Source organism: Motacilla alba, chromosome 11 (genome assembly GCF_015832195.1).
Source record: "Motacilla alba alba isolate MOTALB_02 chromosome 11, Motacilla_alba_V1.0_pri, whole genome shotgun sequence".
Taxonomy (NCBI): Eukaryota; Metazoa; Chordata; class Aves; order Passeriformes; family Motacillidae; genus Motacilla; species Motacilla alba.
The window spans coordinates 1,946,553-1,972,836 of NC_052026.1; the positions used below are offsets into that span (position 1 = coordinate 1,946,553).

A 26,284-nucleotide genomic window follows, 5' to 3' on the forward strand; every position below is an offset into this window, starting at 1 on the left:
CCCTCCGCTCCGGGCACCTTCCGGTTCCCACGCCACCAGAACCGGAAGTAGGCCTGACCAGAAGCCGGCCATCTTGGCCAGCCAGAGCCCCTACCGTCAGGCAACGCTGGGCAGCACCTCAGCCCACGCGGACTCATCCTCCGATGAGGATGACAATCGCTGCGCCCCCGGCCGTACCACCAGGCCAGGAGGTTGCTGGGCACGGATCCGGGAGGAGGCAGTGAAAGACGGGGACGTGGAGCTAGCGTGGGATCTCGACCGGGTGGTGACCCCGGTCATCATGTCAAGAAATGGCAATGCGTGGTGGGAGCAGATACCATACTCAGAGATAAAAGAGCTGAGAAAATCAGCCAAGGACTATGGAAGGGGATCCCCTTATTTTAAAAATTTATTGGACTTAACATTTACCGGTCACACACTAATCCCCCATGACCTGCGCTATATTATGACCACCCTGCTGTCTACCACAGAGTTCCTGCTCTGGGAGACGCAGTGGAAGAAACTTTTAAAACCATTATTTGAGAAACACCAGGTCGAAGAACTGGGGGACGATGCCATGAACACGTTTTCTGGGGAAGGAGTGTTTGACAGGTCGGAAGATCAGGCCACGCTGCCCACAGACGTTTTAAATTATATCAAAGCGGCAGCAAAGACAGCTCTCTTAAAGATTCTGGACAGTTCCGCTCCACTCCAAAGCTTTTCATCAATTCATCAAGGAGTGGATGAGCCTTTCATCAAGTTTATTGACCGCCTCAGAGAGGCTCTTGAAAGACACATCACGTGGAAGCGTGGGATGAGCTATTGAGAAAATTGGCCATGTTGAACGTGAACCCTGAGACAAAGAAGGTCCTGCGGGCTCTCCCACAAGATCCAGAGCCCACCATCACACAAATGGTCACGGCTCGCACCAAGGCATCGTCTATAGAAAGTACGGTAGCAGAAGCTGTCAGTAAAGGGGTAGGGGAGGCAATGGTAACCCTGCAGAATACCCAATGCTTCAACTGTAGACAGTTTGGCCCCATTTTAGCCAACTGCCCATACCCCATCTGGGGGAACCGCGTCTCCTCATACGCTGCATCCCCTCGTCAGCCTCGGAATGCTTTTCCACCACGCCGTCTGGGAAACGGATGGCAGAGTGTGCCATGGCCCCGTGCGACGACATCAAGTGGCAGGCCAGTGCTCCAGGGTCTCCCGACCATCCAGAAGACCCAATTTCCAGCCGGATCATTTCCGAGGCTCGCAGCCACGAGGAGGGACTCCAGCACTTCAGAAGGACCAGTCAATTAGATCCAGGCCTGTGCCGGGTCCTCTGCAGTTCTGTACACCTCCTGCTGCCGGACGAGGACCTTGTAAAAGTGCCAGCAGGCTTTCTGGGACCGCCATACCATGACAGGTATGTCAAGGTACTTTTGCTGGGGGACAATAAACACACCCCGGATGAGATCGCCGTTGTACCCAAAGTAGTTATCGTTGTGCCTTTTCATGAAATAACTGTAACCATCACATGCCTCAACCCACCCTACACCTTGTGCAAACACGCGCCATTTGCACAAATGTACATCCTACCGGGGCAGGACCCTGAATCGAACTTTAAGGACACTAACATTTATTTTTCTCAGCTTTTGAGTAGGGACAGGCTGAACATACAAGCCACGGTCTCTTTCAAGGACAAGTCATTCGAGACGACGTTCATGGCAGACACGGGAGCGGATGTTACCATCATCCTGAAGGCGAAGTGGCCCCGCGACTGGAAGTTGGTGCCCCCTTGCGGTACAGTCTCTGGGATCGGTGGAGCTGTCAGCTCCCTCTGGAGTGAGAGGCTGGTGAGCATAGAGGAACCTGAGGGGCAAATAGCCACAATTAGACCTTTTATTACCAGTAAGATTGCGCTATTGGGCCGAGACGTCCTGTCTCAGTGGGGGCCCGTTTGGATATCCCTAATCCCACCTGGGATCTTTAGCTTGGGCCACTGCAGAGCGCGCCGCCCGCCACTTTCCTGGAAATCTCACAAGACAGTGTGGGTGGACCAGGGGCCCCTGCCAGAAGAGAAATTAAGGGTGCTCAACATCCTGGTTGAGGAGCAGCTGCGCCTGGGGCACATTGTTCCATCCACCAGCCCCTGGAACACGCTGGTATTCGTGATAATGAAACCTGGTAAAAATACCTGGCAGCTGCTCCAAGACTTGCGCAAGGTTAACAACATCATAGAAGCATGGGCCTCCTACAACCAGGCCTCCCTTCCTCCTCTACGCTCCCGAGGGATTGGCAGCTTGCATCCTGCAGATGCTCCCAGGTTCGCTCAGTTCCCTCAGTCAACCGAAGGGAGCCTGATAAGAGATACCACTGGGTCACTTTGTTGCAGGGCATGAAAAACAGCCCCATGCTCTGCCAAACCTTCGTGGCACAAATCCTGTCCCCAGTCAGGAAACTGTTCCCAGAAGCAATTATATTACACTACATGGACGATATACTGGTGTGTGCAGCAAATGAGACTTACCTGAAAGCCACACTGGACAGAACAATTCTAGCAGTGGAGAAAGCTGGCTTTCAGATTGCTACAGAAAACATTCAGCTCTCCAGCCCATGGAAGTACCTAGGATACCGCATCACAGAGAGGGCCAAACAACAACACACAGAACCAACACCTTTCATTCTTTAACCTAATAACCTTTTGGCTTCAGCAAAATATCACCTCATTTCTCACAATCCACCCTTTCCTTTTATTATCCATTTTAGCTGAAGCACTTGATTTAATTATTCTGTCTGGTCAGCACAAACTTGTGGTATTCACATGCTCTCTGAACAGAGAGAAGCTATGAGAGAAGCAGAGAAAAGAATGATCAAAACAATTCTTATCTCATTTGCTGCTCCTGTGTTTGTGCACATGTGGAATGTGTTGGAAGATTGTTTATCTGAAGGAATTTGGTAATTGGATTCTGCTGAGGATTGTTTTGTTTCCTTGGCCAATCAGTCAAAGCTGTGTCCTGACTCTCGGGCAGAGAGTCACGAGTTTTCTTTAGTATTCTGTAGTATTCTTAGTAGTAAGTATGATGTAGTATAGTATCTCTCTTTAATATAGTTGTAATGTAAAATAGATAGTTTTAATAAAGCAAGTGTTCAGCATTTCGAAGCCTTGGAGTCAGATGCCAATAATTTCCTTCTTCGGGAGTCACTTGTAATTACTATACAAACTGGCTCCTTTTGTGAAGTAGTTATAAATAAGATTAATCAATCTTTTATTAGGTCAGTGTTAAATTCAGTCTACTTAAAAGTTCCTGATTTGTCAGTTCACGTTGCTGTCCATAGTTCTCCTCCAACTCAAGTAAAGTAGGATGTAGATGCACTTGTGTGCAGTGCCTCCCATCAGCAGTTCATCTGTGCTTGCTGGGATGATGCAAACCTCAGATTGTAACTGTAGCATCAAATTTCCCTTCCTCGTTGTGCACTGCTTCCTAAGTTCTGTGCACTAGAACAGCACACTGCAGGGATAGAGGTGAAGCATAGAAGCCATGACACTTCATCCAGCAATTTCCAGAGTCTTAGAACATTGTTTCCTATTCCTCTTTTGTCAAGGTCTGCTTTGACTTATATTCCCATTGCTCAACACCCAACGGATTGCAGCCCACAATGGAGCAAAAGTCTCTCTGGGGGCAAATACAGAGGTCAGTCCAGTCTTGCCCATGACTATTCACTACTGAATCACCTTTTCATTATTAACTTTAATGGGTCACTTCCTTGTACCACTGTCCAAGTTCGGGGAGGAGTTTCCACTGATCCCTTGACTTGAGAGGTGTGAGACCGAGCACTCCTTTTCTGCAGTCCTGGTAGCTGTTTCCGTTGTTAAAGGTACCTGAGAGGGACCTTCCTCTGCTGGTGGTAAGGTAGTATCTTTCCAAGATTTTATTCGAACCAAATCTCCTGGTTTTACCTGGTGTATAGGAAAGTCTAGAGGTGATGTTTGGGGTAACAACTCTTTTTTTCTAACATCCGTAAGAGAAAGTGTAATTGCCTACAAATAATTTCTGAGATGTAAGTCATTAGTTTCAGCCATTGGCAAGCCCTCCTCCCTTCCCAGATAAGGTAACCCACATAACATTTCATAGGGAGAAACTCCTATGTCCTTTCTTGGAGCAGTTCTGATCCATAATAATGCTAATCTGGTTTCAATCACTAATTTGGTAATATGGTTCTTAAGGATAGCATTCATTCTCTCCACACATCCAGAGCTTTGAGGGTGCCACAGGGTATGAAATTTCCAATTTATGTCTAATACAACACATAAAACGTAAAATTTTTGAAGTAAAGTTTGTTCCTTTATCTGAGTCCATTCTTTCAGTTATCCCGTATCTGGGAATGGTTTGTTCTAACAGCATCTTAGCCACTTTGGAGGCAGTTGCAGTTGAGGTAGGAAAGGCTTCTACCCAGTGGGTGAGGTGATCAACAATTACAAGAAGGTATTTCCATCTCTGTCTTCTGGGGAACTCAGTGTAATCTATTTGCATATTTTGAAAGGGTCTAAGGCTTAGGGCTTTTCCCTCACTAGGGTATTTTCTCATCACTTATTTATCTTTTAACAACCCGAACATTGTTCAGTCACTATTTGGCTACTGTATAGACTCCCTCACAGCAATAATTTCTTCAGAATTGATCACACAGTGCTTGAGCTCTCCAGTCTATTCCTCGGTGCAGCTTAATTAAAATTTCCCTAGCAATTGCTTTATTCATTATCTGCCTCCCTTCCCTGCCCAGCTGCAACCAGAGCTACAGCAAAGGGGAAGTGCCTGCAGCCGAGGGAAGGCTGTGGTTGGGTATCTGGTTCTGTTTGCTGTTGCTGCCAGTGCTGCTGTTCGCTTGCCTTGCTGTGCATACTGGCAAAGAACTTCTCCCATATCTTTGCCTGAAAGCTCCTTAACTTCAAAGTTACAATAATTTGGAGAGAAGGGAGGTCACATTCTCCATTCCAGGGAGGTCCCACAGAACCCTGTCTTTCAAACCAAGACAAGCTGATGATTAAGAATTTATTAACAATTGTTTATTAACAATTAATTGACAATCATGAATTAATTATCAATCTAATAAACAGTTAAGTAACACAGGTCATTAAAAGGTAAGCTAGAGGTGTTCACTGGAGCTTGGAAGGGTAGCTGCAGAGGTCTCTGGTGAAGGGTGGGAGACCATCAGCAGCAGAAGGCAAAACGTTGCTGGCTCCTGCAGGAGGCTCTAGGTGACACAAATGCTGTCCCTCTGGTGCTGGTTTCCAAAGCATCTTCTTCAGATCCCTGGGTTTCCTCTGTCTCCTCTAATGGTGTACCAAGACTGTTCTGCTCCCGGGCTCTGCCTTTTACAGTCACCCACCCCATCTTCTGAGACGGCTGCAGGCTAGGAATCCTAGCAAGAAAGGGACTGGTATTAGCCAGATGAACATTCTCAGCCAGCTGCTTTTCTGCTTTTCTGCCTTCTTGCAGAGCACACAGCGTTGCATCCTCTCTCCGTGCAAGTAGTGAGCAGCAAATTAAATAACTGCATTCACTGCACGGAGGTGCAAGGGCAGGAATGTGATCAGTTGAGTGCCTGGGGACCAACTACAGCACACAGGGTTCCATGTAGAGAAGTAGGCCTTGTTTGTCCCAAAAGGAAGCAGAGCTAGGGGCTGGCTGGTCCCCGGATCTCTCGTTCCAGATTTTGCAACCCTCCAGGAGCTTGATGTTTCATACAGTGTCTTTTCCCAGTGTCTCCCCACCAAGGCCAATGATGATCTTTCTGTGCTCCTGTGGGTGTTTCTGCTGCCTCTCTGGGGCTGCCTGTCTCCAGGCCCACCTCCCCATCCCAGTCAGAGGGACTGAAGGGAGGGTGTTAGGGAATGAACCAGAACGCTTGGTGATGCCCAGCAATAGGACAAGAGGCAGTGGGCAGAACCTGAACAGGAAATTCCATCTGAACCTGAGGAAGAACTTCTTTCCTGTGCAGGTGCCAGGTTGCCCAGAGAGGGTGTGGAGTGTCCCTCCCTGGAATTATTCTACAGCTCTCTGGACAAAACCCTGTGCCATGTGCTCTGGGATGACCCTGCTTGAGCAGGGAAGTGGGACCAGATGACCTACTGTGGTGCCTTCCATCCTGTCCACCCTGTGATCACCCAGTGACACCCATCAGAAGCATGGGTTGGCAAAGGCTAGACGTTTCCTACCTGCACAGCAGGGTGGTCTGAAACATCCCCGCACACTTTGGGGAGAACCGCACATAAAAGGTCTGCTTCTGGCCAGGAGCGATGATGCCGTGGTAGGGGTTGATGGAGAACAGTGGCAGGTCATGGATGGCATCTGGGATGATTTCCGGGGAGGAAATGACACGCTTTGAGTAGCGCAGCTTCTTGGAATAGTCCTGCTGTTCGTGCTGCAGCTGCTGCTCGGAATCTTGCTGCTGCTTGGCAAGCTGCTGCAGCTCACAAGGATGAGTTTCAAAAGGATGCTCCTGCCACCACCCAGAACGATGCAGCAGCTTTCTGTGATGCCTTACAGTAGCAGAGAGGACCTGACCTGCAGAGAGGAAGAGGACACCTTTCAAAGACAAAATCCCGTGCTCCCAGCAGCTCTGCCTCCTGCTTCAGGTAGGTGGAAGAGAGCTGGAGAGCTGGGATCCACTTGGAGCATCCCTGGCCAAGCACTTTATTCTAGCAGGAAATAAAGCGTTTGGGAGCAGGGTCTCTGCCTGCAGCACACACTCCTCTGCCAAAGCAGGAGTTGGTTTTGGACAGTGACTTGCATCTGCCCTGGAGTGAGAACTGCACACAGACAGTGGCTACAGGCCAGCTCACTTCTTACACCATTGTTTTTCCCAGTTTCAGCCTTCTGAAAGAGTCTGAGATGTCCCTGATCTCCCGCTTTCCAGTCCTGACCCAACACATGGCTCTCCCCAGAGCCTGGCTCAGCTCCTTTGCAGAGCAGGAGTGGCAGAACAAGAACAGAAGGGGCTGAAAGGCAGAGGGGGACAAGGAGAAAACTCTCCAGCTGCAGCTGGGAAGATGCTGATGAAAGTGGACATGTGGACAAAGATGAAAAAGCAATTCATGTTTTGGAGTGAAGTGGCAGGGTCTTCTCCCCAGGCCCTCAGCTATCAAGTGAAATGCCCTTACGCATCAGAGCAGTTGAGTATTGCTTCTTCACTTCTTCACTATCTGCAGCTTCCTCCCAGGAGTATTCCAGGGCTACCTTCCCTGTGTTGCATAGCTTGAAACTGAAAAGCAAAAAGGAGGAATAACAAAAAATGTCCAATAAATATAAAGCAAATAGTACAGTAACATTGTCTGATGGACTCCTGGTGCCACTTTCTGCTGAGGAGCATCTCCTTCCCCAGGCAACTCTGCCATGCTCAGACTGCTGTCCTGGGTGGCTCAAAACAGTATTTCAAAGTCTGGAAGTTTAAGAGGAAAGGGCCAACATGGTGCTCAGGACATTGAAGCTAAGGGGCTTACTCTGGATTTTAGGTCTTGGTTTGACTGTAAACTTATTCTTGAGCAGAGGAGGACAGGTGGCATGCAGTGAAAGCAAACGCATGGCTGTTCTCAGCAGAAAGGTACAGCAGCATTGAACCTCTCCTGACCACCATCTCCTGCCTGGCTTTGTGTGCACGTAAATGGGCCTGTGCTGGTTTGGGCCGGGGTAGAGTTCTGGGAAGCAGACCCTGGGCCAGCCCTGGGCAAAGGCAGCTCCCACTCACAGGAGGGCCCTGCCTGGCCTCCAGCACTCACGTGCTTGTCCTTGTCTGGAAGGGCAAGGTATCCTTGAGCTGAATCTCCATTGTGCTTAGTTTGAACTGGGCGTAGGTAACAACAGCACTGAGGTACACCTCGGCCTCCTGGCTGCTCCCCTCCACCACAGTGTGATCTGGTTCTGGGACTGGCTCGACCACCTGCAGACAGAGGAGGGAGGAATCGCTGAGCAGAGCCCAGAAAGTCAGGCTGAGAAGGGGATCTTCTGGCCTCCAAGATCAGCCTCACAGAGGGACTAGAAAGGACCATTCACTTTTACTTCCCTGGAAAGATGACAAAATTGGGACTGCTCTGCTGCAGTAGTTGTTCTACCTACTGATCAAAGCAGTCACTACCACAGCTGTTAATATACCCATGGAGACTATAGCTATGTTCCAGTCTCTGTACTTCAACCTTGTAGAGGGACTGGCTTTTTTCCTGTCCCCTATAAATCCAGCAGGTCTCAGAATAAGGGTTAGGTTCCCCTGCTGGAGCTCTGTGGATGGAGAACCCCAAGACAGAAGAGTTCTAGAAAGCACCTTTTCCTTCTTGTCTTAGGAGAAAGTGCTCTCCAGATGTCATGTCTGGAGCAACAGCCACACTGCTGGGGACTGAGCATGGGCATTTTGGGATGCGAGCGATCTCACTAGGAAAGTCTCCAACTGCAGACATTCTGATAGAAAAGGGGATGGTTTAGAGGCCTTAAAATGGTCCAGAAACTCAGAAAGAACCTTCACCCAAGATGAGTGTGTTTGGCAATAATGACAATAAAAGCAAGAGTCTCTGAAGATGATCCTTCTCTGGACTCCTCCATACTCTCATGTATGGAATGCCTGGGCTACTCCATGATGAGACATCCCACACAATACAGAGACTACAACCAAATTCTCTGGTATCCTTGCAGACAAAACTTGGAGTTCACCAGCATATGCAGGAGAAGTGGATTTCTCTCCACTTTAAAAGAAGAGACAGAGTGCAGCAGACTTAACTCCTTGTTGGTGAAAGGGCACTAAATGAGATGAAGAGATTTCTAACGCCATAAAATGGGATAAAATCCTAAAACATTGTCTCCCATTCAACATGGGCTGCAACACTTGTGCTTGTGGCACAGACTGATAGTTGTGTGTGGCTAAAGGTCTCTTGTCAAAAGGCTTCCCCCTCTTGTGTGAGTGTATCCAGTCACTGTGCTTCCACCTCTCCCCTGGAATGCACTGCTGGTGAGCCTCACGGCTGTCCAATGTCCAGAGAAAGCAGGAGCTGCTCAGCCAGCAGTGACGGTGTTATGGTGATTCTTTTAGTAAAAGCTGGGTTGGCTTTTTTTGCCGTTTTGCTTCTAACCTTCTCTTTTTTAGGCCACCTGGCTGCTATGTCTTTCCTGGCGGTATCCTTCCACGTGACAATGCCCATTTGGTCGTCCCAGTCCGGAACCTTCCTTCGTGGCAGCTCAAAGTTGATCTTGGTCGCCTTACATTTCACAAGGTGCCTCCTGAAGATGGCTGGGACATCTGCTTTCAAGGTCACTGTGATGCCCTTGCTATAGCCAGGATGGAGGTGTCCCACCTAGGGAGAATCATGGAGGGAGTCAAGACCAAACTGGAAGTTTGGTCCCTGCCAAGGCCAGGACTGACAGCAAAAAGAACTGATGTGATGAACAGCAGCTATGCCAGGAATCTGCACCTCAGAGTGGATTTATTTGAAGTTTGATAGACAAAAGTATAAACAGAAGGTGCCACCTCCCATAATATGAAGCCTTTCCTGCAAGGCTGGCAGCCTTGGCCCAGCCAAACCAGGGACTGCATCTCCTGCATGGCACTGGAACGGGCTATCACTGGCATGTGAGGGCTCCCTGCCAGCTCCTGGAAACACCAGGGCAGGGCTTGAGCAATGGGGAAAGGCAGAGCAGTCCATGCTCACCTTGGGGGAGAACTGGAATGGGCCGTCTGTCTCCCACTCAAAGCGCATGACCTGCGTACGGGTGTGGTTGGTGATGGTGAAGGTTCTGCGGCAGGGCTTCCCAACAGGACAGTCCCCAAACTGTATGTGGTTCACTCTGACAGCTGTAAAGGAGAGCAAGGGATCTCAGCATGCAGGGAACTCCACCTGCCCCCCTCATGTGCACAGACACCTGTATGTTCAATGCTTCCTTGCTCCAAGCCTTTCTCCCTCTGGAGGGAGCTCCCCAGGCAGTTCCCCATCCCACCGCCTTCAGGGAAACACCTGACACATCCCTAAGCCAGTGATGTGTGGCACAGCACACACTGCTCTGCATGCATGGCTGCCACCCCCACAGGCCACCAAGTCCCGTGGGTAACAGCCCAGGCCTGGCTAGAGGGAGGACACACATGATCAGACATTTTCCTCTTCCTTGCTCCACCTTGGCAGCCTCTCCTCTCTTACCATCAATGATGTCTTTCTTCAGACTGCTCTTAGCATTCCTCTCCTGGGTGTCTTCCTTTAATCCATCGAGGGTGAATTCATCCTTGTGGCCTTCACCCACCAGCTCAATTAGGGTCAGGCAGATGTTCCCCATCAACAGACAAATCCTCCCTTCCAGACGTTGAACCAGGGTGGGTTTGAAAGTGACATCAAACTCTGCCGATTGCCCACAACGAAGAAGGTAGAAAGGCTGCTTTGGCGGCTTGCTCTCTGCACAGCAATGGAAATCAGAGTTAAGTGATACAGCTCTACAGAGGAAATATTTTCATAGGATATAGGAGGAATAAGAGATTGAAGCCAGCTGCCTTCTAAGCACAGGTTCTACCCCGAGTGGTTCCAGACCCTCTTCCTATGTTCACAAGACTGGCACCTCCAGACACAGCACCACTTAAGCAGCTTAACCTCAGGCTGATGCCCAGCCCTCATTCCATCTGCTTCCAGCCAGCTCCAGCCATAAGCAAAGCTGAGCCAAAGAGTGCTTTTGGCTTCTGCTGGCTGTCTGTGTGATCAAGGGCTGCGTCTGTTCAGGCTGGTACCTTCCCACATGCAGCAAATACCTCAGAGGGTCCCTGAGGTAGTGACAGTCCCCCACAGCTCAACCCACCATGTCTAGAAGAACAGAAGAACTTCCTACAACTTGCTAGGAGGAAACCCTGAAAAGGCCCCAAGAAAAGCCTGGGGGACAGAGAGCCCAAGGAACAAAACTGTGCCTAACACCTGGCTGCTGCTCAGAGAAGCCAAGAGCAGAGCACACATTTTCCCTCTCCGCATGATCACACTTCATGGTTAATGAATTTACCGTTTCCGACGGAGTCCTCTTCCACATTTTCAGTGTGGAATACCTTGAGTGTGGAGGCCCTGCCTTTCAAGAAGAACACTCCGTGCTCATCCTCCACGTGTAGCATAAACTGAGAGAAAGGAACCCAGAGCACAATGATGCTGGTGTGAGTACAGGATGGCACAGAGACTGACACCCCAGTGCTGCTGGTCCCACATGGGAGCCCAGCACCTCTCCCACTGCAAACAGCACTTAAACTTAGCACAAAAGTTAAGTCAAACCAGCCAAGAAAAAAGGGCGTTCAGAGGCATCTGGATAGAACTGACACTGAACCAAACAGATCAGAAATTAGCGGGCAGAATGTAATTAAACCACAACTAAGTTTACTTAAAATGTAGTAAACTGGGATCAAATACAATCTAATGGAACTGGAAAACCGCACATGTCCATGAGAACAAAAGGTGACCTGAGAGACGGGGGAAAATACTCCACCACCTCTCTTGTGTTCAACTTAAAGAAAAAAGACTGGATGGAAAATTTCCAAGAACTGCCTTTTTGGAGAACAGATGTCAGTTATTCGCTTAAAAACAATTTCTGACACCTGTGGATAACAGCCTGGTCAGACAGCAAGAAACAACATTTGTTTCTCACAGTGGAATTGTGAGACTTTTAGGGAGTCTCAACTCCTTTTAGGGAGTTGTAGAAATGATGATAATTTGTTAGTATAAACAACCTGCAGGTGGTGGTTTTCTAGTCTGTGTTTCTGTTCTTCTCAAGGACTGTTTTTGAGAAAGATGTTTTTGTTTATTAGCCAATCAAGTAGAATGTGTTCAACTTGTCTATAAAGAGAGAGAGAGCTTTTTGTATTAAACTTCTGCAATTCAGTCTCCTGGTGAGTTTGTGTCATTTTGGGCTCAAGGGTGACACTTCCCAGGTCTGCCATGTTTTTTGGGACCCTTCCCCTGTGCCACAAGCACTTGTTCCCAAACCAGACCATTCCTTGAGCAGGTCCTCCTCACCTTGGCAGGTACGATGCCGTTGTTACGGATGACCAGGGGCAGCATCTCTGAATCCCCCAGCCGGAGCCTCTTGAAGCGCAGCACGGCGTTTCCCCTCTTGCTGCGAGCGCTTGGGCGCACGACTGTCACCGGCAGCTCCTGCCCCTTCCCACTGATGGTGAAGGTCAGGCTTTGGGGTTTAATTTCCACAGAGCTGCAGGAGAGGCACAGAAACAATTTCAGCTGGCACTAACCCATTTCTCACTGGCCAAGCGAAGCAGCAAGGGTCACCCACAGTGTTTTCCCTGCCTGGTGCTCCTGTACCCCACAACACAGCCCCCCACCAGCCTCTTCCAATCCAACCAGGGCCATTCACAAGAGGAATCTGCTCCAAAGAGCCAGAGCTTTCCACAATAACAGTGAAAAATAATTTCACTTAATTGAATCATGCAGTACAGCAGGTAAACAAGGAGGCGTCAGATAAGATATGGCAAATCCCCTGGCTGCAGTGAGATGAGACTGATGCAACAAGCAAAAGCACAGCATGAAAGCAGTACAAAAGCAAGAAGGCAAAAATAAATCATTGTCACCATCAGTAAAGATCATTTCCAAGAACAATAAAAAGCAATTGCTTATTAGCAATTAGACTTCTCTTGTTCCAATTCAGCCACTAAAGAGTTGAGCAAGGGCGGGTTAAAGCCCCAGTACACAGGTCCCAGGGCAGAGGAACTGGGCTCCTCTTTTATACCAGCTCCAATCACTCACATAAAACAGCTTAATGAATGCCAGGGAGTCATAGAGGAAATCACTTAATTTTACATAAACAAAGAGGAAAATGTGACTGCTGACTTGCTGGCAGAGAAACTGCTTCATCTAAACCTTTGTCCGTGGAAACTCCCAGCTCAGCTGCAGCACATCTCAGTAACTTCCAAATTGCTACCTAATATTTCCCTGTCTTCATAGTTCTTCATACAGAATAAACCATCAGCCTCATTTTTCTACTTTAAGAGTTACTCCCAGATCATGTCATGCCAAATACTCTGCCTAAGGCTACTGAAAGCATTAGAGCTAACAAGAGGTTTGTGCCTTCCCAGGGGAGAGGCAGCTATCAGTGAGGCCTCCCCCAGTATTTCACAGGGTCAGTTACCCTTTTGGGATGTCAAGGGAAGCCTTGAAAGTGCAGTCGTAGTTCTGCCTGTCTGGTGGGGTGAAGGTCACCGTAGCAACGGCATAGGATAACCTGGGAATGGACATCTTGACTGGATCCAGCTTGAAAATGTTGTTGATAGGGCTTTTTTCCTTGGGGAAACACAGAGAGCAGTGTTAGGAGAAAACACCTTTCAACGTGACACAGTTTTATTATAAATGCATTACTGAGAACAGCTCTACACATTGTGTCTTCCTTCCTGCTTCCCAGGGAATGCTGACCTTGAGCTAAGGCATTGTGTGTTTGAGTGCTGGCAGCTGCCCCAGCCTATATGGGAAATGGGCACTGCATGGAAGACCCTGCAAATAACCCAGATCTGGAATTCCAAGAGAAGGAAAAGCCAGGGAGCCTGAGGAAATGCTCTGCTTTGAGCCCTGGCCTGTCAGTTCATAACAGCCCCTCTCTGCATGTGCTTCCCGGAGAGGTTCAGAAGGATTCACTTCTCCCACCAAAGACCCAGAGGTGTGAGCCAAAACCTTGCCCAAGACACACAGAATTCAACACAACTGTTCCCTGGCTCTGCTGCTCTCCCTTGCAGTTTGACCTGCACTGAGCTAGCCTAGTCTGGGCCACGGGCAGCAATGCATCTGGAGAACAAAACAGGCTCTCACATGGCTCTTAGAGGGCAACCACCACCTTGGCCTCCTGTTCTTACCCTTCCAGGCAGGGGTTTGATGGAGAGGACCACGTCACACGGCAGACGAATTGCATTGTAGATATTGAAATGAGCTTCAGCCGCTTGCCCAACCAGAACCTTGTTGAAGATGAATCTGTTCTGATCTCTGACAAACAGGCCCATGCCTTTAACTGACTGCAGCTTGCGGCCGAGGTCGCTGCTGCTGCAGATCGGGTACTCCTTGAAGACTGATGTGACATCCTCAGCGAGTGCTGTGGACAGACCAGAGGGATGAGCATGGAGAAGCCTCCCTGATGAATTTGTCTGGACCCTGCTGGCCCCTCAGAAGGCTTGATAAGCCCTTTCTGCCCAGGTGGCTGCTAAACCCAGCCTTGGGAGGGGGAACTGGCTGTGAGGATGGAGCTCAGTCAACCTCAGTCTTAGAGAGCACTGCTTTCCTTTTATTCTTCCATGCATCCCTCTCAGCCTGGTCCACTGGTGGACTTGAAGAGGGCTGGAACCTCTGAGGATTTTAAGGTGGGGCACCAGGGCTAGCGTGCCTCTCCATCCAAGCAGCAAGTTTAGGTGCTGATCAGCAGCAGGTGTGACCAAGGGCACTGTGGGCAGTAGGTACCTGGGAGGCAGGACTCGACAATCAGGGTGAAGGGAATGCCGAGGGGATTGTCCTTGGGGTCTCTGCCCGTGATGTCAATGTAGAGCTGCTCCTCACATGTCCCCTCCTGCCCTGCGAGGCATTCCACTGTGATCATCTGCTGGCCCCACGGACCGATGGAGCCGGAGCAGGGGGACACCGTGAACATGCCAAGATTCAGGTGACTCTGCAGAAAAAGTTCCAGGAGAGGCTGATGGCTAACAGCTGTGCCTTGAGCACCCCAGCAAAGAGTATGTCCTGCCTTGGCCTCCAGCTTGGCCCAAGCACCCAGTCCCAGGGCAGAGAAGGATGACTTCATGGCCCAAAGGCAGCCCCAGGCTAAGAGCAACCAGCAAGAGGAACTGCAGGCCTGTCCCAAGTGGCAGAAAGAAGTGTGAGTGTAAAGAATGAAGGTGGTAGCTGTGATCCTTCAACCTCCAGAGGTAACAGAGGAGAGCAGAAATAGCTGTGAGAAGTGATGAAAGAGAGGTAGGGGACTGGGAAGAAGAAAAAGTAATGTCTCAGCTCTGTGGACTGGCAGTTCAGTGGGGGATGGTTTTGCTTCTGAGGTGTTCACAGGCCTATGCTGGCTCGCAGCTACCAAACACAGGACCTGCTCCCCTCTGTTGACCGCACAGCTCCAGGTCAGAGACAGAGTACAGGACTCTCAGTGGGACTGAGCAAATACTGGTCTTGTAGACCACGTCCCACCCTGTGGTGATGAGCCTCAGCCCGGGCACAGCAGCATCTTCTCACATTCACTGCAGCAGCATTGCTGGGCAGCAGGAGTCACCCACCTGTGTCAAGGAGCTTGATTTCCTTCCTGTTGAGTGCATTGTAGCCGATGGAGCAGATTCCCCTTGCTCTGAACTGAGGGGAGAAAGCAAAGATATCTGTCATGCTGAGCTCCCCTGCCTTAAAAGCCAAAGCTGGCCTTCCTCCTCACAGAGGAAAGCCCTTGTGCTCCTGATGGCTCCCAGAGAGCAGCCAGCAGCTCCCATTGCTGGACTGAGCAGCTCTATCACCAGCTTTGTACTACACATGCAGATACTGAGGTGTTTTTTTGCTCCCTCTCCCCAAGCCAGGGATGCAAATGGATGATAGCTGTGGCTGCCTGCCACATACCAGCCGTGGGGTGGTGCCTCCTCAGACAGAAAGGGTGGTGCAGGGCTTCTCATACTATTGCTTTCCAGTGCAGATGCAAGCTCGGGTGCTTGGCGGATGTGGAATTCGAAGTTGAGCATGCCTTTGTTCTTCAGCACAACAGTCCGGGTCTTCTTGGTGCCCTTGATCATGATTCCAAAGTCGACGGGTGGGGCAGGCTCAATGCTGTATTTGCTGTACTCGGCTTTGGCTGACACCTTCACTGGGATGTTGGCGACAGCCTGGCCTCCTTCACCTGAGCTGGCATCTATCACCTGTGTCCACAGGAAGAGTGGTAAACAATAAAGAGGCCAGCCAGATTCTCATCTCCACTAAGGATGCCTCCCAAATGGTGTTGAGAGACTTTGTTTATGTATATAGGAGGGAGGATGCTCCAGTAAAGTCCTCCTTCCATTAGACACACATCTTGTTTACACTTCCAAAACACCGTGTGATAACACAGCCTGGCCCAGGCAGCTCACCTGGCAGTACAGGATGGGTTTGTTGTTGAGGAGGATTTCACATGTGGGGTGGAAGAGTATCTCAACATTCACAGCAGGCTTGGAGGCAATCAGCACGCCCGACTGAGGCGCAACAGTGAAGTGGGATGCCAAGTCTTGCATCCTGGGATCTGCACCCTTCAGCATGAAACTGGGGAGAAAGGGAAGGAATGGAGATCTCTGCAGTTAAAAGTACAGGTGCCACCAATACAGCCAGGACTTTGCATAGGACCAGAAATAAAGGGAGAGTGCAGCTTTGCTCAGGGGATCCTGGATCTTGACAGAGAGTGAAGACAATCACAAGGTTACTGCAAGAAACCTTGAGACTGAATTTTTTCATTCACTCCTTTACAGAGTCTCAGAAAGAAAAAGGAGGTGACCACCAAAGAAAGGCAATGAATCTCAGCATTTCAGTGGCTGAAATTTCTGGGGCTCTCCAGCTGAGCTGAGAAGAACTGCTGGTTTGTGGCTGGATTCTCTGGTAAAATAATTGAGATCAGAGAGCCCAGGTTTTGTATTTACCATGAGATAGCCAGCATGGAAACAGGTTCTAGCCATCGACAGAGGGAGAATGAAGGCCTGGGAAATGCTCACTACCGGGCAGCTGGACTTACCTGTACTCAATGTTGTATACCCCTTTGTTCTTTAGATTGAGGACTTTCTTCTCATTATCCAGGACATTTATGGTTCCAAATTCCAAGCTTCCATCTGGACCTGCAGAAAACCCACAGAGTGAGGTCAAACACAGTATTTTTGAACTGCTGCAGAATACACCAGGTCACTAGCTGCATGGAAGTCTCAGTGCAGAATCCTTTTCAGCAAGTTTCCATTCTTGAAAGCTTTTTCCAGCTACTTGTCTGCCCTTTCTCTTCTCACTCAAAATATCTGCAGGCTTAGTAGCTAAGGAGCTTGGCTCCCATTTCCTCACTCCCAAGCACAAATGCAATGACTTTATATGCTGTGCTGAGCCTGTGGGCATTGCCAACTGCCGTTCACATCACTGTTGTTTCAAAGCCCCACATCCAATCTGCACGTGAAGCTGCACACTTCAAAGTTCAGAGGGAAGAGATTTAAGGCTGTCAGAGCCCTGACAATACTTTATTCCACACTGCTTGCAGAGTACATGCTTTATGTATCCATGCCATCCTTGCATGCTGTTCCATCCCATCCCATGTGCTTTGGTGGCCTTCCTCACAAGGTAATGCAGTGCACCTGGACTGCTTTGTTTGGGAGGCATCCACTGACCTTCAGGCATGTCGATGCTCAGAGAAACATCATAGACCTCTGCAGAGATTTCGATGTTTTCAGCCTGAACAATCCCTAGGATGTTTTCTGTATCTGAAACCTGAGGCAGCAAGAAACAAACACTGTTCAGATTATTCTTGTGGTAGCCAGCCTGAAAGTCCTTGTCTCTGCTGGCTGCTTCCCCTGTGGCCTCCCTGGCCTCACGAGCATTGGTGGACTCCCAAGCCTTGCTAACCTGTTCCTCTCATGGGCTGCCCCAGTGGGATTCTGCTCCAGTAAAAAACCCTATCAGCCCAACTCTGCACTCCTACAGCAGGGAATGCTGCTACTAAAGCATCCATGAGAAGCACAGGGGTGTAAGAACAACCACAAGAAGTGTGAGGTGTCTCAGAGGAGGTGGCATTGACAGCTCTCTCCAATCACCGAGCACCCTGTCTGAAATGCAGCCCCATGGGGAACAAAATCCCAGGGATAGAGTTTGTTGCACTATGCAAGAGCTTCAGACAAAGTCCAGGAGGAATGTAGAGACCACACTGCAGTCTGTACAACCAGACAACCACCTTCAACCATTCACAGGGACAAGCTGGTTGTGGTACAGGCTCAGGATGCAGCGTCTGCTTATCTGGGGGGATGTGGATGCACTGCAAGTTCTGGCAAATGCTGTGTAGAGGCAGAAGTTGGGGTCACAGCACCCTTGTGTCTGTCAGGTGCAGCTCTTCCTGACTCTGTCCCTAGGAGCACATGGCTGCTCACTGTGCCCTGCTCTGCCAGGAAGGGCACAGTCCCTCTCACCTCTAGTTGGAGGGTCCTCTCAATGCTGCCAATCTGCTCAGCCTTGAAATGCAGTGTCACTTCAAACTCTGAGCGGGGATCAAGGGTGCCATTGTCTTGTGACAAGGAGAAGTTCTCAACAAGGTCATCCAGCCCATTGAGCCGCCAGGCCATAGGCAGCAGGCTGTTGTTTTTCAGGACCAAGGTCCTGCTGTCAGTCCTGCAGAGACAGGAAGGCACTTGGCATCAGCTGCTGGATGGTCACACCAGCCTCGCCACTGAATGCAACTTGGAGCAGCTCCATCCATGCCCCAGAAAGCAGAGTCAAACATTTTCTCTTTGTCACAAGTCTTGGAGTGCTTGTGGGATGACTGACCTGTGTAGAAGCAGCTTGTCAAAAGACAGCTCCAGGGGGCTGACCTCCAGTTTCATGTCCACCCCATGGCAGCACAGGCTGAAGATCACTGGGTGCGGGTTCTTCCCAATGCTGCAGATGAGTTTGTCTTCCAGGAAGCCAGGGGAAGTGGGGTATGCCCAAATGGTCAGCTCCTGGACCCGGCCCCACAGGAAGAAATCAAAAGAGCTCTGTGTGTGAGCAGGAGCAGCCCCGGGGCACTTCTATGGTGCCTGCTCTGCCTGCCCTTCTCCTACCTGCTTCTCCTTGGGTTTCAGTGTCATGCTGGGAGGGTCCAAAAGGAACGTCTCTGCTTTCCCAGCATTCTCAAAGGAGAACTGGACCTCTACATCCGCGGGGGAGTTGTTGAGGATGGTTAGATTCTCTGAGTTGCTGGGACATTTCTGGGCCTTGTACCTGTCCACAAAAGAGGAAAAGGCTGCAGAGCAGACTGTTGCCTTTGCCACACACCGAGGAAAGCACTGTGTGCACCCGAGGAAGCGGTGCTGGAAGACCCTGCTCTAACAAACAAGTGAGGGAAATGGATCTCAGTCAGAGGCATGGCAAGGATCCTTGCCTTACTTTGATGCCTTCCCCTGGACTTGGTGCCTCCACCCCAGAAGCCTGATGATGCTCAGGCCACTTCAAGAGTTTTTAATACAATGTAAATTCAAAGGTGCCTAGAAAAATAACAGTACACCAGACACATGGGTTCTTTCCCCTTCTTTCTAGGGGTGCCTTCCCTGCAGGGTATCGAGAAAGGCTTTTGGAAAAAGAGTTTAGCTAAACTCTTTCATTAAAGTCATGAAACTGCTTTGGATTTCATGGGTTAGCTCAAAGTCTGAGAAATATAAAGCATCAATTCCCAAGGGGAATGCAAAAAGATAACAAATGACCCTTCTCTCAGGTGTGGAAATTACTTTGGAGTGCAAGGCTTAAAGAGGCAAACAGAAATCCCAGACCATCCATCAACCTGGCTAAGGATTGTCTGGTTTTTAAAACTATTTCAATTTCATTTCCTTGGATGGTCAAAATAGACCTAACTCTCCAGAGTTCCTATGGAGACAAGAACTTAAATATTATTAAAAAAACTAGTGACAGTAAAAGTAGAAATACACAATAGCTTCAATGACAATGTGTTTAGGCAGACTTGATCCAGCAGTGAGGATGCAATGTCATTACAGGAAAATGTAATTCCTGCTGTACATTCCCCCCAACACCTATTGTCAGGTCAATAATAAAATCTTATTGTAATTACAGATTATGGAAAGTTTTATAAAACCATCTACAGAATAATTGCTTGATCAGGCTACCTGCAGAGCTCAAAGCACTTCAAAAACCACCATAAAATTCATTTCCTAAGGGTTGAAGCTGAGATACGGAGGGGGACAGAAGTTGCTGTCCAACACCTTTGGACTGGCAGCAGCATGCAGCTCTGGCCACCAAGGCTCTCACTGGGTAGGCAGAGCAGCTCCTCCAAGGCTCATTTGCCTCTTATCTGCCCAAGTTCACATTTGTGGTCCTTCAAACCCATGTGTCTCCCAGGACTCTGCCGGGGACTGCCCTGGATTGTGCCACCAGGACAGCCTGTCTCCCCAGGCACGTCCAGAAAAGTGCAAGGCCCAGCAGGGAGCACATACCACTCTCTTGATTTTCCACACAGCAGCGGTCCAAAGTGGAATTGCTTTGTGCTCTCAACATATTCCTTGAATATGATTTCATTTTCCTCCATGGTCTCCCTCCAATGTGGAAACACCACCCTGGGCAGAGAAAGTGGGGAAGGGGGAGCTATGAGATGCTCCAAGTAGGAAATGCTGTCAGAAAGCCAGAACCCTTCCTGGTGGCTGAGGTACCATCTGCCTTCCCAGCTCCCAGCACAGGAGGAGATGCTGGGCGGCCTCAGGCAGCACGCTCTGCCCAGGCCAGAAGCCCCAAGGGCAGCCCTGGCTGTGAGCTCAGGGCAGCAGCGTGGGAGGCTGCCAGGGGCCAGCCTTACCGTGGGTTCTGGCTGATGCTGGGGTACAGGCCGGTGCCACTGCAGGGCAGCTCGTACTGGCGCTTTGTCTGCACGAGCTCAAACCTCAGTGTCTGCTCAAACTTCCCTGGCTTTTTGGTGGAGAAGTGGACCTTCAGTTCCACCTTACCATGGGCAGGCACTATCCACCGGTACCGTTTCAGCCTGGCAATTAAAGAGGAGGCTTCAGACATTGCTGAGGAGCAAACGAAACACAGAGGGTGCACTCGCCATCCCAAGGAGGCACTGGTATGGGGTCGCTGTGGAGCTCGTGGGGACGATGGACCTTGTTTGGCAAGAGGACCAAGAAGCAGAGGCATCACCTCCTCCCATGTGGCTCACCTGAGGAATTCTGTGGGGGTTGAGGGACTTGCCAGTGCAGTTTTGGGTCTTCTTGCAGAGGAATCCCGGGGACTTTCTGTTCTCTGTGTGGAGATCTGCTTCTCCTTTGCAGAGCTGTCTCTGCTGGCTGCTTTACCCGTCTTTCGTTGGCCCTTGGCAGAACTGCCCCTCGCATGTGGGGCCTTGGCCTAAGGGAGGAGAGAAAAAGGAACGAGAGTTGAGCCCTGAGACATCCCCATCTCGGAAAGTAAAACGGGGGTTTGTTCACCAACAGAAGAGAGAATAAATAAATAAGTCCACCTGCCCATGGGCTTGGTCTTCCTTATTGGTGTTTGTTTTGCCTAGGACACCCCTTCTCACTCAGGACTCTCTCCTCAAAGGAAGTTGATGGTTTTAAGTGATTTTTTACCTCTTGTCTTACAGAACTGCTCTGTCTCCAGCAGAGCTGTCTCTTTTGTCCCATCCCTGACAGAAAGGAGACCTGCAGACACGGGGCCCCATCATATCTTTACTACCTCTCCACAATGCTCCCTTTCCATCCAACCTGTGCCCATCTAGCCTGGTCCCTGCCCTGGCACCTTCAGTGCTGGCACCACTGGAGCACCCACCAGATTGCCTTTTGGTGCCACAATAGTGAAGGGCTCCACACACTCTGCAGAGCCCAGCCGCTCCTCTGGGTACTCGACCATGGAGAGGACAGCACCAGGGGGAAGGGAAGAGCTGTTGGGATGCAGTCCCAGATGTTTCAGCATCTAAAACAGAAGAGAAAATCCTGTTTATACTTTCGTCACCTTCATCCTCACAACTTCTTTAAAGGCACTGAGCTTTTGGCAATGGGGTTTTTGACTTATATGAAGTACAAAGCCTTTGTTATGCCCAGTGGGGTGAGCAGGCTTCAGAGCAGAGGCAAGAGCTACAAGCCGGACTGGGAGAGAAACCTCTCCCAAGTGACTCAGCTGAAGAAAACAATGACCATGAGCTGCCCTGTCCTGGTACCGTTTATAATGATTTCCAGGCTGGAAGACTCTGAACAGACTTGTACACAGAGCACTCCCACTTCCTGTCCATCTGAAGGATGGTGATAACCTCCCCATTAATACAGATGCTGGAGAGTCATTGTGGAACATCATCAGAGGCCGGGCAAGTCTCTGTGACATTATCACCTGGGGGGACACAATGCTCCAGGGCCCACAACCACAGCAAGCTCAAGATCTGAGCCTTGCAGCATTTTACCTGGTCTTCCGTTGGCAGCTTCCCATCCCTCAGGATCTCCCCAATCATGGCCTTTGGATCTGTGACCTGGATGTCCAGGCATGGCACCCCGACATGCTTGTCTCTGACTGCCCCTTCTGCAACTTTGCTTTGAAGCTGAGATGACTGAAGACTGCTTTGGCCTCCACGTTCATGTTTAGGCTTCTTCTCCACTTTCTCCTGAGGCTTATTGGCCTTCTGACCTTTGTTTTCAGCTGAAGGCTGGGACTTGTTTCCCTTTTGGATCACAGGTAACTGCACGGTACCCTGAACCCTGTCCCAGTAGGAGAAAACCTGTGCAATGTCCTGCTGCGATGACTCATAGATCTGAAACCTCAGGATCAAGATCTTCTCCATCTCAGCTGCGTCCTCTGGGATTTTGGCTTCCCCCTGCTCTGGGGCTTTGGTTCCTTTCTTCTCTGGGGCTCTGGTTTCCTTCTCTGGGACTTTGGTTTCCCCCTTCCCAGAGGCTTTGGTTCTCCTCTTCTGTGGGGCTTTGGTTCCCCTCTTTTGTGGGGCTTTGGGTGCCTCCTTCTGTGGGAATTTGGTTTCCTTCTTCTCCAGGGTTTCCTTCTTCTCTGGGATTTTTGTTTTCTTCTTCTCTGGGGCTTTGGTTTCCTTCTTCTCTGGGGGTTTGGTTTCCTTCTCTGGTTTTGCAGGCTGCTTCCCGAAGGAGACAGTCTTCTTTTCCTTCTTCTGCTTCTCTTCCTCCTTCTGCCTCTCTTCCTCCTCTAAGGCTTTTGGCTCCTTCTCAAGCTTTTGAACCAGCTGCTTCAGCTCCCTTTAGCAAATAAAATAGAAAACATTGCTGAGAGTCACCACCAGAAACTTGGGCTCACTAGTCCTGGCTGGCCCCTGCACTTCACTCCTTGATCCTGAGACCAGGCAGAACCATGAGACTATTTCTGTGGATTTTCCTCAACCCACAGAGGTTGGGAACATCCCAAGTGAGGGGATTGGTGGAAGGGGACCTCCAGGACCAGCCACACCTAAGCCTTACCATCAAAAGGTCTCGACTATGCAACCTCCCTCTTAAGGCACACCCAGACACCTCCAGCCCACTGCCAAAGGCTGATCCACCAGCTCTCTGTGCTGATTCCTGAAAATGCTCTTTGTCTCTTGATTTCCCAGTTTAAAGCAGATCACAGATTGCTAACATCTGCTTATTCCTCCTACAATTCTCACTCAGCTCATTCAGCCCCTTTCTCTGTGGGAATAGCCTGCTCCTTAATGAGAATAATCCTATGAGTCAGAAAGCAAAAGCTGCAGGAACTCCTCTCCTGCAAGACAGGCTCTTGTCAGCCAGATTTCCTGCTGGAACCCAGCTGTGACCAAGCAAACCAGTGCTGTCTGCCATGGAAACGAGCTGAAGCAGCCTCGTCCGTCTCCTCCCCATGAAACCAACTTCAGCCTGGGCTGAAGGAAGTCCTGGTACACAGGCTTGCTTTAACAGCCTCCCTCCCAGCTCCACACTTTGTGTCCTGAGCTGGGCTGCCCTGCTGGAGCAGAGCTTCTCCTGTGCTTGCCTTCTGCTGCAGCTGAAGGGGAGCCTAAAGGACATGAGCTTTTATGAGTGGTGTCCCACCATCAGGAGAAGCCTGGCAGATCAGCATTGCAAGGACTTCATCTGGGGCAGGACCAGGACCCAAACCAAGGGTACATCTGTGCCCCACACCTGCCCATACCACAATCCCACTGTTTTGGGGAAGAAGGGAGATGATGAAGAAGGTGCAAATCAACATTGTGAACTTGAAGAGACTTCTACAGGCAGTGCCAAGGCAAGCCCAGAGCCCAGCTCCCTGCAGGCAGCATCTAAGTTAGGAGGGCTCACCACTAAAATAGAGAAGATGATGTTCTGTCTCAACAGAAGAAGGTCCTTCCTCTCCTGGGAGCCAGGGAGACAAGAGAGTGGCCATCCTTGTGTTGCTTCTGGCCTTTGCTATCAAATACCTCTGAGCTCCAAGTCCTTGGAGCAGGGAAACCCTCCAGGGACAATACCCTGAGCAGTAACCCATGGAAGGCTTACTCACCTCTCCCTCTGTGTACTCTTCCTTTCCAGTATTATTTTATCCACTTCTGCTTTCTTCTCCTCAGGGAGGGCATCATACTTGTCCTCATCCTTTTGCAAGAAGTGTTCTATGTTCCTCTGCATAGCTTTTTCCTGCTGCAATTCTTCAGCACAAACCAGAGGAGAAACCATGAGTGACTGCAAGCAGAGCTGGGTGCTCTGGGTCAGCTGCAAGGATTCACAGCTTTTCCCCACCCAGCCTATCATATCGGGAGATATTGGGGAGCTCATATCCCTGCTCCAAAATTCAGACAATCCCCCAAACCATGGACAAGTAGTGACTTCCTGGGCTTTGCCTGGCTTAAGTGCACCAAGGCTGAGGACAATTGCTTGTCACTGAGCTACCACAGCTGGCACTTGTGCCCAAGATTTAATGTTAGAGATTAAAGTCTTTAAACCTCAGACCTCCTGCAGCTCTGAGATGAGTGCTAGTTACACTGAGGCAGAAGGTAAAAAGATTAATAAAAACATTTCTTAACAGGCTCTGCTGCAAATCCAGATACACAGAGATAAGGTTGAGGGCTTGAGAGAAGATTTGAGAGGAGATATCTCACCTTCCTTCTCTCTTTCAGCTTCCTTTCTCTTTCTTTCAGCTTTGTCCTTGGCTTTCCAAGAAGCATAATCCTGATGCAGGTTCACCATGTAGATATGATGACAACTCTTGACAGCTCTGAGTACACAGAGCAGAGAAGATTCCAGGCTGCTTGCAAAGAGGCTCTCCAAGCCATCAAAGACCACTCCCCTGTAGCAGTCTTTATGCTGCAAATAAAGGGAAGAGTAAGTCAGCCATTGCACACAGGGGGCTTGCAGATTAAATCCAGATGTCCCAGGGCACCAGCTATCCTTGTTCTAAGTGCATTAGCTAAGAGCAGCTGGGATCTGTCCTTAGGCTCTGCCAACTAAGAGCAGCTGCAGCTTCCCCCAGGGTTCCCTGCACACAGTCCAGGATCCTCCAGCAGCATGTACAGACCTCCTTCTCCTCCTCCTCTCTGAGTTGTACCTCAGTGCCTGTCTCTCCAGAGCAGGAATGTCTCCTTTTCCCCCACCCCACACACCTTCAGCCTCTCACTGAGGATGTCCACCAGCAGGTCCTCAGGCAGCACACAGCTCAAGCAGTTCAGCTCTTTCCCATGACTGCTGATGATGTTCAGCTGCTGGGGCGCAGGAGCAGTGGAAACTGTGAACTGCAATGGGAGCCATTGTAAGGAAAAGAAACCACAGTGGAAAGCCCTGAACAACTCCCACTGCTGGGCTTGGAGCTGGAGTTCCTCACTAATGGAGACTAGAACAAACCTGCAGTGCAGGCTGGGGGGCTCCAGGGGATGGTCCTGGAGGGCCCATCCCTTGGCCAGCAGAGACCCAAGCTTGCAAGCCCCAGTGCAGCCTCCCAGCACGTTGCTCACTGCCTGCAGCCACACTAGCCAGGACTGCACTTTGCCAGCAAACCACTGAGAACCAGTGGAGCTGTCTGCCAGAGCACATTCCCAGCCCAAGCCATGGCACTATGGACCCACATACTAGGCCCTGTCTGGCACAGAGCCTCCACTGTAAGCAGCCCCTGCCCATCTCAAAGACAATGCAAAGGTCCCAGGCATCAGCCAGGGGAGATCACGTTTACCTTGGTGTCCTTTTTGTCAACTTTGCTAGCTGGCTCCTTCTTCTTTTGTGCTGGAGGGGTCTTGCCTTTGGCATCCTTCTTGTTGATTTTTTCCCCAGAGGCTTGTTTATTCTTGCTCTGAGCAGTGAGCTGAGGCTTTTTACCTGCACAGGAGACAGATGGTTCAGGGGGACTTTGTAAAGCAAGCAGGCAACTTTCACTGCAATGGGCACAAACTTGGGCCCTGGAAGGAATGTGGCACTTGTTCCCCAGTCTGCTGGGCACTGGCAGCACTGTTTCCCAGAATCAGCTCCTTCCCTGCTTCTCTTACCAGCAGGTAAAGCACACCACCCTATACTTGATTTTAAAGCCAGCACTACGTCCCTCCTAACAACAGTGCACGCAGGTGACGCTGCTCACACAGCAGTTCCCCTGTGGATCAAGCCAAAGATTCATCCTCCAGAGCTATTGTTTCCATACACTGCACCCATCCTGCATTCTCATGTAGAGACCTGCAGCCCTGCTCCA

The 26,284-nt window shown here is 50.0% G+C and overlaps 1 protein-coding gene across 1 annotated transcript in view; it reads right to left on the reverse strand.

The window, feature by feature from the left end:
• Window positions 1-5,177: 5,177 nt before the first annotated feature.
• The window catches only part of LOC119705754 (hydrocephalus-inducing protein-like), a 65,490-nt gene continuing 44,383 nt past the window's right edge, over window positions 5,178-26,284 (reverse strand). The window contains exons 35-63 of the mRNA XM_038148527.1: window positions 25,778-25,920; window positions 25,215-25,343; window positions 24,714-24,918; window positions 24,122-24,263; window positions 22,074-22,872; window positions 21,449-21,592; window positions 20,841-21,028; window positions 20,481-20,663; window positions 20,125-20,244; window positions 18,742-18,901; window positions 18,467-18,639; window positions 18,112-18,310; window positions 17,320-17,419; window positions 16,689-16,788; window positions 16,057-16,225; window positions 15,557-15,849; window positions 15,229-15,301; window positions 14,414-14,618; window positions 13,819-14,051; window positions 13,104-13,255; window positions 11,978-12,170; window positions 10,980-11,088; window positions 10,142-10,390; window positions 9,659-9,801; window positions 9,083-9,304; window positions 7,745-7,905; window positions 7,130-7,230; window positions 6,185-6,533; window positions 5,178-5,388 (exon numbers count right to left, since the gene is read on the reverse strand). Of these exons, the coding sequence (XP_038004455.1) occupies window positions 5,178-5,388; window positions 6,185-6,533; window positions 7,130-7,230; window positions 7,745-7,905; window positions 9,083-9,304; window positions 9,659-9,801; window positions 10,142-10,390; window positions 10,980-11,088; window positions 11,978-12,170; window positions 13,104-13,255; window positions 13,819-14,051; window positions 14,414-14,618; window positions 15,229-15,301; window positions 15,557-15,849; window positions 16,057-16,225; window positions 16,689-16,788; window positions 17,320-17,419; window positions 18,112-18,310; window positions 18,467-18,639; window positions 18,742-18,901; window positions 20,125-20,244; window positions 20,481-20,663; window positions 20,841-21,028; window positions 21,449-21,592; window positions 22,074-22,872; window positions 24,122-24,263; window positions 24,714-24,918; window positions 25,215-25,343; window positions 25,778-25,920 (5,648 nt within the window). The remainder of the gene's footprint in view (window positions 5,389-6,184; window positions 6,534-7,129; window positions 7,231-7,744; window positions 7,906-9,082; window positions 9,305-9,658; window positions 9,802-10,141; window positions 10,391-10,979; window positions 11,089-11,977; window positions 12,171-13,103; window positions 13,256-13,818; window positions 14,052-14,413; window positions 14,619-15,228; window positions 15,302-15,556; window positions 15,850-16,056; window positions 16,226-16,688; window positions 16,789-17,319; window positions 17,420-18,111; window positions 18,311-18,466; window positions 18,640-18,741; window positions 18,902-20,124; window positions 20,245-20,480; window positions 20,664-20,840; window positions 21,029-21,448; window positions 21,593-22,073; window positions 22,873-24,121; window positions 24,264-24,713; window positions 24,919-25,214; window positions 25,344-25,777; window positions 25,921-26,284) is intronic.